Raw genomic sequence first — 15,254 nt, forward strand, 5'->3', positions numbered from 1 at the left:
CATAGACAGTTTAATATATGGACGTTGTATCTGTGACGTCACCCACAGATTTCCTGAAGGATCTTGTATTATATTACCCGCATCCTACATCCTCACGACGGCCAATATTGCTGGCTAATCTAAAAATCTAAAAATGGGTAAGACATATATCGTGGGTGGAGTTGGCACCTACCTGTCAATCAAATTTTAAGAGAGACCAAAACTGTTTTTTGTACCAGGGTGTATAAACATGTTTATTCCTGCTGTAAAGTTGGCCATTTTAATATGGGGGCTTATGGAGACTGACTTGTTCTGTAGCCAGCCTCAAGTGGACGTTCAGGGAACTGCAACTTCACTTCACACCAACGTGGGTTGCTGCTTAGCTAGAAGAGACCTAGCTGAAACCGAGTAAATCCAGTACAACTGTATGGTCATTCTGGAGAATGTAGTTTGTGGTGCTGTTGAACTACATTGAAAGGTGTTTCTGTTATTTAGCATTCATTGATAAATGTAGTGGACAAAATCATATAAAATCAGACAACAGATGTGTGCAGAAATAACAGATTTAGCTCTGAGGTTGGAGTTAACGTGCAGTTAGTGCATGAGTGAGATCATATGGACACCAGTACAGACTTCTGTGGGTCATTACCTGAAACTCCTCTCTGAGCTGTGAGGTGTTGCTCTGAGAGTCAACCTTCAGCATCTCCTTATAGGTGAGCGCAAACTCATTAACAGGGATGGCAGTCTCTCCACACAGACAAGCCTCCAGGATGGCATCATGGATAAACACATACTGCTCCTAGGAGACAGACAGCATGAGGAAAACATCCACAAATTTACAAAGGCACACAAAACCCATGCATTTATGAGGCCCTAACTGTTAATTGCCCACTTGTGAAGAACAATGCAGAATTTAATTACTGCTGCTGAATGCTGAATCCTAATAGTAATAACTGCCAAACATTCTTCACACCATCAAGCCCACTCTCAGGCATTGTTTCCAAGCAGAAAATTGTATATAAATGGGGTAAAAATAAATAAATAAATCAGAAATCACACATCACAAGAGCAAAACACTGCCCACACACAATATTCAAATGATGTCATGAGCTGAGCAATTAACGAGGAAACTAAGAAATATGTTTTGACATCCAACCAAACAAAAGATCAAAGAGTCTCGGATACATTCAAAATAACAGGCGTAAAACTGTCCCTCTTCCAAACTCATTTAAAAATTTTAATGTGCTCTCTAATTGCAGAAATATGTATTCAGAGCTCTAGCTGAAAGGTGAAAAGATGAAATTAAAAGGGAGATAAATACCATTGTTTTGGTGTTTTCTGCACCGTTTCCACTCCATTTGAGAACATTTGAAAAACATTTGTCAGGTTTTATTAGTTGTATTTATTCTAGTACTGCACGTCTTTCTCTGGTTTGTTTATTCAAAGAATGGGACCTCATATTAGTGCACTTTACATAGAAACATTTTCAAGTGTGTTTACTTGCAAACTAACAACTACTCTGTGCTCCTTTACACCTTTGTCAGCTTATGTCCTCCTCTGTAAGTCGCTTTGGATAAAAGCGTCTGCTAAATGCAATGTAATGTAATGTAATGTAATGTAATGTATTTTTTTTTATTTAAGGCGAGTAGCTTAGTATATGAAGAGATAATATGTGTGTTTAAGTACCAAATTAATGACACTGCCGAACACTAATGTGACTTTTTCTCATGTTTTAACAGTATACAGATGACATATATGTTAATCGTCTTAAATATTAAATCTTAAGTCTTAAATATGATGTTATTAAACAGGTTAAACAAAGTCAGCACCAAGCTGCTGATTATATGACTTCACTTTCTTAAAGTGAAGCCACAACATGTCTATCACCCACTTGTGGCTGGCTGCAGTATAGCTCATAAATCCCGCCCCCTCCGTATTAGGAGATGGAACATCAAATGCAAAAGACGCGTCAAACATATTCTTCCCAAAGATCGTTACTGTCATTTTAGGTAGTTGTCATGCCGATATTTGTTCAAGTGCTCATTTTTCAAGTTTGGTTTTAATTAGTTATTTGACCTTGATACCATGGCTCCGACCTGCAGAGTCTGGCTCCAAATCACGAGATGGCAGCGGGAAATTTTGGCTTTATACTGTAGTTATACAGTGGGAAGAAGTGGAGTCGGGTCATCCAACTTTATAGGCTACTTTGTTTTCTTTTTTACAGTGAGTTGAATATTTATCAGTAAAGACATTTTTTCTTTCTCAGGAGTTGGTGGAGACCAAACCAGAGCAACAAGGAAAGAAACACTGGACATAGACGTAACTTCAAATGAACAGTTGAGTACCATGTCAGCCATAACAAACTTAATAACATGTTAGATATTGTGTTTTTCGGCTGAGTATTTTCACATTCTTACATCACTACTTTATCTCAAAACGTCTGTTTCAGAGGCCTTCCCAGCCTGAAAAGAATAAAATTCTTGCTTGATAATTGTCAGACATCGAAGTCATGAAAAATGTGCGCTCCTACCACGTTCTTAAGATTAAATGTGTGAGCTTATAGTTAACAGTGTCATCCTCTCCAAGCACATTTACTGCCCTCCCACTCACTTCAGTCTGGATCATGTTGATACGTCTGGAGCAGAGGGTCTTAACACAGTTGTAGATGTCCACCACTCCTTCACACTCAGCCATATCCAGCATGACATCCAGCACAATGTAGCAGCCGGTCCTGCCTGCCCCCATACTGGTGCAGAGGAGAGAGGAGAAGGATCGACAAGCCTGAATACACCACTGAAATGAAAAAGTCTCAGCGGGGAGCCTTTAGTAATGATCGAGATATTCTGCCCAAAGTCAAGTCTGATAAAAGGCTTTGTAGTGGAAAGAAAGACAATACAATACAACGACCATTATGTTCTGGCATCATAGGCCATCTCAGTTGAAGTTTGAAAGTGAAAAATCTTTTAGTTAGAGACGTTAAAAAAACCTATGTGCTGACCCATGCCTTCCGTATCTGGGTCTAACACTGCAATAAAGGCATGTGTGGGTGTTGGTGAATGCCTCTTCCCTTCGCAGGTATGCTCGGTCATTTTAAAACCCATCTGAGCTGTCTGCACTGGGATATTTTATGCCTCAGGAATCCATCTGTCTTCATAGTATTTTCTTGGCTCTTTCCACCGAACAGAGGAGTGCATCAATATTGTTAAACAAGCACATCATTTATGATAAGGTGTAAAAGGAACGGCGCTTAATCAGAATTAGGAGCCTCAGATGGCTGGTGTACGGACAGAAAAACAGAGATCAACAATATATATCCCAGCATCTCTTCGTGTGTCTCACACCCTGCTGACGTTTTTGATAGACATCGTTATGCAGCACTATACCCGTTTAGTGGGTTGACTTGGCACACATTGCAGTCATGTTACAAAAATAAGTGAGGTGGGTGACTCATGAGCTGAAATCCAGCTGCATGCACACACACACACACACACACACACAGGGAACAGAAGACAATTTTTATATCGTACACATTTTGGCGTTATTCCCTCCAAATCAAATGTCAGTCATGCCTAATCTGTTCGGTTCAGTTCAAAAGAACTCCGTCTGGTGTGAAAGCTGCCAATCAAAGGCCGGTGCCAAAACAGACCACTTGCAGAGGCCTCGAGGGGTGTTTTTCAAATACATATTTCTTTTGCTCTGGCGCTACACTTGAGCAATTATTATTATAATTACACTGCAAATCAGCAAAGAAAAGAGGGGTGTTGTACAGCAATATAGTGGAGGGGCGTAACACTCTTTAATGGACTGCTAAGAACACAGCAGGATACGAGCACAACACTTGTATGATGCACTCACACATGCTGGCATGTGTATGTGTTACCATGGCTACCAAGTGAGTATGCATTTAAGCTATGCTTGTATGGATTTATTTTTCTTTACGAGATCTCATCCCGAATAGTTCGCAATCCGCGGATGGATTTAAAAGCTTTTGAATTCATGCTAAAAATACATATTTCATATCGCAAATGTCAAGGTGTATTAGAAAACTAATTCCCCGTCCGCTTTTAAAGATATTTGACAAATTTTCCACCCGAGCCAAGCGCGTTTTGTTTATGATGTTTCATTATTTTTCCAGACTGCTTTTATCTTTATGCGACACTTAACACATATGAACAGATGGATTGGAAACGTACCTTGTGAGAAATGGTTTCTTTTGTAGGTTTAGTACAAATATACAAAGAATAAAAAAATCCTTCACTGAAGAGGCAGACATTGACATTTTTGTGAATTCCTCGCCGGTTATGTGTGAAATCCAACAACGTGTTGGACTGTCTTTTTTAATGTTTGGTATTTGTTGTTGTGACTATAGTGCTCCCCATCTACATACGCACACACACAGCACCAAGACACTCGTCATTATTTTTGGAAACTAAAGTAGAGATTAAAAAAAGGGCAAATTCAGTTGTGTGTATTATCAAAGAAATATGATATAAACGAGTAGAACCTACATCTGTTAGGTTTTGAGTTCATCATCGGGGTGGAAAATGAGTAGTTACCTGCAGTGGACCACCACAGGCCCGGCGTCAGGAGGTGTCGAGGCCTTGACACGGCGCAGGAAAGCCAGCAGGCCGGTGGCGTGGTATGGCACCCCATGCTCAGGCCAGGAGGTGAAGTGGAACTGGCACACCTCGTGTTTAGCAGGGTAACCTCTCTGGAAGAAACAATCAGGAAGATCTAATGAGATACTATTATTATGAGAGCGGAAACGTTTAGGTTATAAATAGAGACCAGTTAAACAAAACCGAAGTTGAATGAGAGATGACACAGAGGCTATACCAAGAGAGCAGAGATAAAAATAACATGAGTATGACTCACCCTCTCCATGGCGAAGGTGCGCACAGTGTACTCTGCCAGTGTTTCTGTCTTCAGAAGTGTTATTTTAATGTCACCGTAGAGCTCAGTGTCATCGGGCCAGTACTTACAGCACTTCATCTGAACAAACAACAAACAACTCTCACAGGTTAACACACACACACACACACACACACATATGTACAGCTGATTTATCCCAACACTGGTTGTAAGATGTAAAAGTTTTAGTCGGATAAGCATTTTTGATATGATTTCTAGAGCATTTCAGAATAGTCCTCCGAAGCAGCGCTGTTAAGTTTTTTTAAGCGAATGGCTACTTTATTTTTCCCTTGATGCAGTGTTTTTGGTGCCGTCGACATTTTCTTCTGCTGCTGGTTGCATAGTGTCAACAGTTTCTAGTGCTTCAGGCTATGGACTTATTTTCTGACACTATATTTTTCTTACCTACAAAGCCTGGGAAAGACTCTGGTAGCCTATGGGGTGTGGTAGTTGCACCGGCAGGTGAAAGGATGAAAGGACACTCTTAATCATGTGGGGCAGTTTTTGGGCTCCTTATTTATTTATTTCCCATTTTTCCTTTAGTCTCCGTCCATTTGTGACCCTGGCTTCCTTTCTTGTTTTTTTTACATTTATTTGGCTGCGGCGATTTTGTCTGTTTCACTAAATCAGATTGTTTCGGCATGTGTATTTTCATGTATTAGATGTTTAAACAACAGAAACAGCTATAAAACTAAAACGCTTTTGGTGGAAGTGGCAGATGTCTGGTTAGCGGTTTACTCCAGATTTTTAAAAAATGGTCAGGATAGCAGAGAAATGCTCATTATCTTAGACCCTAGGTAGAGATTAACACATCACTAATTTAGGGCTTGCTAATTTGTTTAGACTGAAGAGTGAAAGATGGAATAAGGTCGACTCATCTGACCTGACACTTGATAAAATGCTGTTTAATAAGGAAAACATTAAAACAGCACAACTACTTCATGTTCCAAAGCACTATGCCAGTAACGTTGGACTACTGTAAATGTCTGAATAACGTCAGCTAGGTAAGCATGATTACCACTCTTTACATGACTACTATTAACTCTGAAACACAAACATTTGTTGATAAGTCAAATGTTGGCAGTTGAGATTATGTAACTCTTGTTTGTATCAGGTCTTTGGAGGTCAAACACAGGCTAGAAGCCACTTATTTTACTCTGCATTAGTTGCATTAACTGTGAAACATATATCACTGTATTACATGTATGCAGCTGGGCCACACTGTTAATTTTGGTAGTTATTCTACATCCTGTGGTGTTACAGTGACCTCCTGTTTACATAGCTGACTGCCTTTGATGCAGACATTTCCACGCTTTCACTAGACGTTTTAATGCAATAAATCACTAGTATAAAACTAGCAAGCACAACTTATAAAGAGTTTAGGACTTTATAAATAGTTTGTGCATCATAAGAGATTATAAAACTGTTTTCAGAGGTTGAGTAGTACTCTGTGCGATGAGTAAACTGAACTTGATGTGTAAAAATTGGTCCACGTCCCCTCTAATTTGTCATAATAACAGTAAACACTTTTGTGCTCAATACAAATAACATTTCTGGCAGGCTGTGGTTTCTTCATTGATCACATTTTATAGATGGTACATTTAATGCGAGTTAAAAAAACCCTCATAAAATACTTTGTCATTTATTGAACATACAATAGTTGGTTACTGTAGCCAACAGAGGCAGGAATAGTTATTAGAAGAGAGGCCACAGTGTTCCTCCATGGTCCCTCATATACATCAAAGCTTTGACCTTGGAGCACGGCCAGAGAAGCAAAAGGTGATCACTCATGATCTGACAGCGACAGCCATTTCCTCCCACAACACGCGGCGGAGCAGCAGCGATCCTGATATATAGTGAATGATAAAGGGAGCTCCGCAAATACATTCCCTCCATCCATCTTCACACGGTGCTCAAGAGGTCAAAGGACAAAGGGATGGGAAACCTACCCTGCCCACTTCCACCAGCTTGGTGATCATGACAATACTGAAGCAGTTCTCCTGCCAAACCATCCTCCAGAAGTCATAGATCATCTCCTGCTTGGGGCCTGCAGAGGATGAGATACAGTAGCGGTATAGGTGGGAGAGTGGGAGAAAGAAGAGGTGTAGGAAGAGAAAGAAGAGGGAGGATAAGGAGGGCGGAGAGATGAGCCATAAGTCAGAGAAAATAGCAGCAATAACCATCGTTGTAGAGGCGCTGTGTAATCCATGCCAGGGAATAGAGTAACAATGTGTCATTCATGAACTATTGCCCGCTCTGTGTTCTCCTAATACTACAGAGAAATGTCATTTCAATACACCCACAAATCCTCAGCCATTGTGCAAACAAGCTCCTGTATTGCTCTTCCCAGACACCAGTGGCTGACACAAATCACAGCCCCCTGGAGAAGATGACACTTTCATTGATTTCATTACACTGTGGCGTTGATAATATCACAAGGTCCTCCTTCATACCGACTCCTCTGCCAAACTACACCCCCCTTTTAGTGAACAAGATCTCTATTCATTTCAACCCACTCGCTTTATTTAATAGGATTATTATCTTGTCTCCTCACACTGACCTCGAGTCATATTTAGTCAAAGTCGATGCCATTTTGTTTCAGTCATATTTAAGCCATCTGAATTTTTTTAATTTCAGTTGAATGATTAACGACTTAAGATGAACAACTCCCATTGTATCGTGTTTCAGCTACAGCAAAAACACCCTCTGGTTAAAGCTGATGAAGTGAACTTGAGCTTGCATCAATCCTAACTACCGCACATTTTCATCTCATTTATATTTCTTGATGGAAATATAATGATTTTGTCGTAAGTTGTATCACTCTGAATGAGCTTTTATTTAGCTATTGTGTAGATTACAGTGAGAAAAAAAAACGTGGTTGACTAAAAATGAGAAAAATGATTAATCGGTGAAATGAACACTGAAGCAGAATATACTTTCTTTTCTCTTCATTATAGATTTTTTTCTTTTTATATTTATCCATTTCTTAATTCCAGGTTCGTTTGCAGAGCGCAGTCGTGTACAAAAGCAATCAAAAGTACTTAGAACTAGTACTAAGAATAATGTAACATGGAATAATTGAGAAGTCATGCTGTGGCGGCCAATGAGACGATCAGACTGGTCAGCATGAAGTGTCACTGAAACTGAGGCTATCCACCTGACACCTGTTGTATTCTTCTTTGGTTTATTTCATGTACCCATCTTCTATGTTATTAATGTCCAGTCAACTTAGCTTCTCGCCTCACAGGTTCTGATGGATTGTGGCTACGCCTAGATCGGGAGATGCAGTTGAGAGTTGACTGTGTCCATCAAGAGTCAATTACTATTGATATTATTATCATCATTATTATTACACTATTATAAATCTAGTGCCAGAATCAAATATCTAATAATCTTATATCACCTTTCCTACATAGAACATGTAACCATAGAAACATGGATGCCGTGTGTTCCCCGTTCTGTCAATGTGCCATGTGTTTACACGTGTTCATTTATTAGCCACATTAAAACTGTGACATCACATCTTGCGATGAGTGTGGGGGAAATTACACCTCGTTTCCCACTCACTCAATCAGAGCCAGGATGCTCAAGAGAAACTGAAGCTCCAGCCTTATCCTTGAAAATCAACTCTTTACTAAACACGTTCCCCCATTGAGATTTAGAGGGATGTGACTGGATTTTTTTGGTCCTGTTTAATGTAGAATTGGAAAGAGTTGAACCTGTCTAATGGCTTGTACAAAAAAGATAACAAAAAGGGTCATCGCTGATGTGATTGCAAATGTTTCAGAGCATAATCATTTCAAATAAGCCATGAAGGTATAAAAACATTGGCCTACTGTACAGAGGGTTTTTTTTTTGTCCCACAGGGTAAACAAATACAATGAAGAAAACACTAATGCTCTTTCCTCTACAGTTCTCTTAGCAAGAGGAATCAAAAGATATACAGTACATGTGACTGCCTGCCCCAAGGTAAACAGCAAAGCCCTCTGAAGGCTGAGAAATACAATAGGAAGAGGAGGAGGACTAACAGCCTTATTTGTCTGTTAAAAAAACAGGCCATGTTCAATGGCTTTCCTTTTCATAAATACAAAATACTAGAGGTGAGTCGACTTCAGCCTGCGTACTGTTTTAACACACACACGCGTGTAGGCAACTCCCTTTAACCACTGTTTTCCCTCCTCTTCATGGGGGTTATTCACAGCTTCCTCCCCTGTTAGAAATCACTGCTCCGGTTTCTACGTGCATTAATGATATGAGATGTTAATTTTTCAGCAGCAGCAGCAGGAGAAGCCCACTAATGCATCGCCAAAAGAACGGGGCAATCGGCTGAGAGACAGATGATGTGTGATACCAGCGGCTGGGTGGGTGAATCTGTATGCATAGTGCAACACACCGCCGCTTTGGACTTTGAGGGCGCGCTTGGCATTTCTACTCCTCCTCGTCCCCCGCCCGCCGCCGCCTCCTCCTCCCTCTCCCTCCCTCATCTCTGGACATAATAGAGAGTTAGCCCAGAGCACCTGCTGCACGTGCACAGCCGCCTTAAGATTCATCAACGATACAACGAATCAACCAAGACCTGCCACGTCAGCCGACCACCCAGGGCCCAACACGAGTACATGCAGAGCACGGTTCAGTGCGTGCAGAGAGTGTGAGAGGCAAGTCACAGCTTTTAATGATTCGATGTGTGTGTAAGTCAGTGGACATGTTAACACTCTACATGTGTCAGTGTTCCTGTAACTACAGTGCAGTGAAAGTTTGGATTAAATTCGTCAAATGATGCTCGATAAATCTGTACGACAATAAATCTAATACACATCTCGACATAAATAATTAGTAAAATTGTTGTTGGTAAGTGATTTAATTATATTTCTGTTCAAGTGTTTTACAGATCCAAACATCATGTTTTTATGGTAACGCTGAAATATATAGAAAACAAGCTAATTCAATTAGACATGACATTCGTTAGTTAATTCTTAAGATATTAAAACTTTTTTTTTTGAATCAGACAAATATAGTTTCTATGGAAACAGAAGCTAGTGATTGACAGGGTGGGCCTCCCACATAAGGTGACCCTCAAGATCTAGAAGAAGAAGAAAAAAAAGGTTAAGATCATCTTTTCTTTTGATCTGTTTATTTCCACACAGCTCAGTAATGTGTGTGATTTGAACTACATTTTGAAAATAAATTAATGTTACTGTTGAGTTCACACGAGTCACGGCTGACATAGCAGACCTGCCGTTTAACTGCAACGAATGTCGTTTCCGCAACATGTCTTTACAGCAGCAGCTTGAGGTAGAAATACCTTGAGTTCAACTTCAAGGTGAATTATACATGAGAAAAATATAAAATAAACATGCTTCAGATTAAATTCATAATGGCTGTATGCAATTCTGTGTCCCTGTTTATGTGCATTACAGACTCTGATGATTAAAAAAAGACAATTTATACTGTAGTTACAGAAACACCTGCGTCTTATTTCCAGATTTTTAACCATCATTTCAGGTTAGTTTAAAAGGTTAAGACCAGAAATGCAAAGGTATTGCATGAATGCACCAAATTATCAACATTAGTCTATGATCATTAAGACAGTATCTTTAATTCAAGTCTAAAACAGATGGAAATTAAGTAAATGTTACATTACAGTTACATTACTGCAGCATCCGCTGGAAAATATAAATTCCAGTACATTCCAGTTTTACTGCCTACTCTGCAGGCTATGTATGGTAATGCAGGCATTGTATTTGATAACAAAGTAAAATCAATGTCAGCCTATTTAAATGCAAATCTTATGAATATTTACCACAGGAAAGTAATAGATACGTACAATGAATGACTTTTTGTTTGTTTTTAAGAAGATAATCAGCTGTATTTTACTCTAAATCAGTAACTTCAGTTCTAATATTCACCTCCTCCCCGAATAATACGCATGTTGTGTCACTCCTTCCCACCTTTGCCTGCACTCGTGTATGCAGAAAGACTTTGTGAGCCAAGTAAGAGAGAGACATTTTCGGAGGTCGCTTTGGCAAAGCGGCAGAACTGAGACCAGAGTGAAAGATGGATAGAAATCAGAAGGGGATTACGAAGTGAAAAACACATTCACTGAATAAATAGGATCAGAGCCGGCAGAGAATAAAGAGAATGTCTTTCTCTCCTTCTTTCTGAGTGTGTGTGTGTGTTTGCCGCTTGGGGAATGCAGCCTATATAGTGTATCAAATCTACATCAGAGAGATGGTGAACCACACATGCAGATGGCAAGGAGGAGCGACACAAAGGCAGAACCTCACAGAGAGCGACAGTCAGTAGTGGTACAGTGCTGACTGACTGACAGTTACAGTCGATTGTTATGGTGGAGTGTTTCTCACACGCGGAGGAGAGAGAGATGCTTTATGGCAGAAATCCAGATGTGAGGCATGAGGCGACACAGTCTCCTTGTTGTTTACACATAAATGATTCAGTGCAGTCATTTTAATACTGTCAGCTGGTCTGCTGTGCAAACAGCCACGCAGAAGAAACACGGACATTAGCAGTCGCGGCTGGGTATCACGCACTCACCTTGAGTGGCGATGAAGTGGTTTGATCGCTGGTAGCCCTGCGAGACACAGAGAGAGTAAGAAAGAGAGAGGAGAAAGGAGAGAAAAGGAGATGGGAGAGAGTTAATAATTATAAGAGAGCATGATGAAGTGAGACTCGAGGACCTCCAACTCTCATTTCACCCCTCCCCATTCATTCTCTTTCTCCATTTTCAGCATCAGGTCATCTCTTATTCATCTCAGAGCTGGGTTTGATGTGAGCGCTCTGCTAAATTTCGGCTCTGCCTTTGACTGAAGATATTTCAGCGGCCCCATGAAAACTAATCTGGCGACACTCACCCTGCTTAAAAGACATTAGCATTGTTTGACCAGCCAAATTCTGTGCAATGTTTAGGCTCACAGTTTTTGGGGGCGGAGGATCGCACTTGAATATGTAATGCATCGGGAAATGGCATTAATTCAAGTTTTCGCCTGTCTGTCTCTGCGCCAGGTCATTACAAGCAGAGCGAGGGAGCTGCATTTCAAAGGCGGCCCTGCGTGGGGTGCTTTGCATGCAGCCAAGGCTGCTGATCAAAGGTAGATTGACAAGTGAAGGATCTCCAGCTCTAGCAGTAATTCTACCTGAGTGACACTGACTGATCTGGCTGCCTCCTTTCTGCTCAGCTTGGCATTAGTGCAGTTATCATACAGTGTGCACAGTCTGGAAGGCTATTAGGAGTGTCCTGGCCCTCCACCAGGCTAACACTGTGTGCTGAATGCAAAGCAACCAAGCATGACAGTTCCCAAGACCTCATCACTCATTGGTAAAAATGATTCCAACTGCTGCATACTGTAAACATTTGAACAAATATCCCCATGCACACACACACACACACTGGTATACATATACACACTATTCAGCAGGCACGCAAATTACATTCCATAACTGTCATGCCACAGAGGGAAGTTGAGATGGATGGCCATTGCTATGAATGAGCGCAAGGACCCTCATTCCCATGAGCTTCGGTTTCCCTGGGCCAACCAGTTTCCTGTCTGTCACCTTGGCAACCACATTTTCCAAGCAGAAAAAAAAAAAAAATCAAGCGATGTGAATTCACAATGGACTGGAAAATAAAAGAAAACATGCAGAGTCGTTTGAGATGTGGGAAGTTTGTCGATTCTATCCAAAAAGAGAGAAAAACAATCCGTTTGTTTTGATTTGTTTTGATCGACAAAGTCGGCTCACCTTAATTCCAATCTGTGACAAGTTAGTGAAAATCTGGCCTTGGTGGGTGTATGCAGGCGAATGAATCAGAATCACTTGTAGGAATCCTGCTGAAACTCTGAACGTTAATAGAAATCATCCTCTCTGAGGACATTAAAGGAGAGTTCTGGAGGCTTCATCTTTTGAAAATGACATCAAGGTTTTGTTCTTGTCATACCGCGGAATCAACAAATTCAAATGATTCATAACCTGCATTTGAAAATGAGCTGCATTAAAAGTGAAATAAGAGAATAACAGAAGAAATATCAACACTTGTGGGTGTATAACAAGCTACTTAAACAAAAGCAAATATTAGTATTACAGTTTCAAAACACACAGATAATAATTAATGTTTTTTTGTTTTTGTTTTTTACCTCCTTAAGTACCCATTATTGAACTGATTCAAAGTATGGAAATAATTCTTGTTAGAGCTGCATTCTTTGTTGCCAAAATCTTGCAAGAATTTAATTATAGTGTAGTTCGGTTTGACCAAGAGACCATCTGAGAAGTCGTCCTTGGAAACTGTTTGGAAAAGGGCAGGGATAAATACTTGGCAGATGATCGGATGAACCATCTGTCTATCACAGATTAATGAACCATCTGACGTAGAACTGGCCGAAGCCAGTCACGAGAGGCATCTACTCTCAACCGCTTTAGGAGCTGCCATTGTTATTGCTGGATGAACGGTTGCTTCCACCTGTACAACAGCCGTAGCTGCCAAAAGTTCTTTATAGGATGCTAATTGGTCTGAAACACTGCGAAGGAGTAATTCTACCTGAGTGACACCGACTGCTCTGGCGACATCTTTCTGTGGTTTAGCCCCAAGTATATAACTTAAAGGACGGCTAGATTGATACTCATGTGATCTCACAAGGCAACAATTACTGTACACTTCTCTTGTCCACTTACATTTAGTGTTTTGCTATTTTAGATGAAAACATTTAATCATATATACACTTTGAACATGTTTACACCTGTTGAAATGTGTACATTTATTCTAATATATGGTGATATGGTGATGTCATCTATCAGAACACCTCAGAAACAAATCTTCGACCTCTCTCTGTCTTATATAATTCTCTGTGTAGATTTGTACTGAGGTGTCCCTATAATACACATCAGATGCCAGATGTACCAGTCTTTCAACTGGCTGGCCCCCAAGTCCAGGAGGCATGTTCACTGGTTACAACTCATTTTTAAGTGCAACTACTTCAATTTTCCTTTCTATTTGGAACAATATCTGATTCCACTCAGCTCACAATACAATTTAAGGCATACTGATCAACTTTTCTTTCTTACTCCACGAATTAACAAAGAAATTGGTCGACATGCATTTAAATCTAAAGCCCCAGCAGACTGGAATAATCTCCCTTGCACGATTAGGTCTATAACCTCCTTTCATCACTTTAAGTCCTCTCTACTTACTCACTTCCAAACATCCTGTTCTTGTTTTTGATTTTATTTATAGGTGGGCATGCATAAGTGCTCTGTGTGCATGTGTGCATATGTATAAAAACAGCCCTAGTTTTGCTTTTATATTGCTGCAGTTGTGTTTTGTGTCATTCTTATTTTGTCCATGTATATGTATGGGGGAGGGGCCTATTGGAGCATTGTAGTGAATGGGTGTCTGCGTCTTTGTATCGTCTGTAAACATTGTATATCTCTGTTGGCAACAAGGACCCCCTCGAAAATGAGATGATACATCTCAAGGGGTTATCCTTTGATCAATAAAAGAATAATAAATAATATTTTATACTTGCTGGAAAACCCTTTTCCTGTTGAGGATAGTCCTGGATAGACTAGGGATTAGGGATGGTTTTTCCCTAGGAAATGTATTAGGCCCATTTGTTTTTATTTTAATCATAAAAGTGCCAAGTGAGTGACTTTGTGGCCAGTTAGAACATGTTTTTTTACTTAAAAAATAAACTCATGCAGCGCTTTCATTTATGGTTTAACTTTGGAGAACTGCCAACGTTTTACACTGCTGACCTTTGAGGAAGAAAGAGCTGTAGCTGTGTGTTTTACACAACCATCCTCCGCGGAGGAGTTTGAACTGTTACAAAAACAGCAAAGGTTTGCAGTCATTTATTAGACAGGAGATAATCTCGCTAATGACTGAACTAATTTGCTAATTAGCAGTTAATCTTTCTAACTTGTTAATTGGCCGTTTAAAAAGCTTTTAAACTTTTTTTTTGAACAATATATTTATTAAATCTTTTAAACTTTTTTTGTGGGTAACTTACAGCTAAGCAAGCATGCCGTAAGTTTGAACATTTGATATCAAGTTCAACCCTTCTATTATCTGTTTCTAAGCTCACTGTCATTGGGTGTTGCTGTGTCATGTGAGTAAACTCTGGCTTTGATCGGACCTGGCGGACTCTCCTCTATCATCATATTTGTAGGACAGGCTGATGTTTAAGCAAGAACTCCTGACTATGGATGAAAGAGGAAAAAAAAAATGAACTTGAGGGGGTGATGGCTAAAGGCGGACAGGCTCGGCAGCTCAGGGCGAAAAAGGAAGGAGGATCTGCCGTTGGAGTGAAGCCATGGAGCGCTGGCAGGGACAGCAAAAGAGGGCAGCGTGAAGAGGT

The 15,254-nt window shown here is 40.2% G+C and overlaps 1 protein-coding gene across 7 annotated transcripts in view; it reads right to left on the reverse strand.

Annotated features, from left to right (window-relative positions):
* ptprua (protein tyrosine phosphatase receptor type Ua) overlaps positions 1 to 15,254 on the reverse strand; it is a 169,414-nt gene that overhangs the window by 11,294 nt on the left and 142,866 nt on the right. For all 7 annotated transcript variants that reach the window (XM_019267019.2, XM_019267015.2, XM_019267014.2 and 4 more), the window contains 6 exons: positions 11,443 to 11,479; positions 6,840 to 6,937; positions 4,855 to 4,971; positions 4,536 to 4,690; positions 2,590 to 2,725; positions 629 to 778 (listed from right to left, as the gene is read on the reverse strand). In XM_019267019.2, coding sequence (XP_019122564.2) covers positions 629 to 778; positions 2,590 to 2,725; positions 4,536 to 4,690; positions 4,855 to 4,971; positions 6,840 to 6,937; positions 11,443 to 11,479 — 693 coding nt within the window. The remainder of the gene's footprint in view (positions 1 to 628; positions 779 to 2,589; positions 2,726 to 4,535; positions 4,691 to 4,854; positions 4,972 to 6,839; positions 6,938 to 11,442; positions 11,480 to 15,254) is intronic.

The sequence above is a fragment of the Larimichthys crocea genome, chromosome XIII (genome assembly GCF_000972845.2).
Source record: "Larimichthys crocea isolate SSNF chromosome XIII, L_crocea_2.0, whole genome shotgun sequence".
Lineage (NCBI taxonomy): Eukaryota > Metazoa > Chordata > Actinopteri > Sciaenidae > Larimichthys > Larimichthys crocea.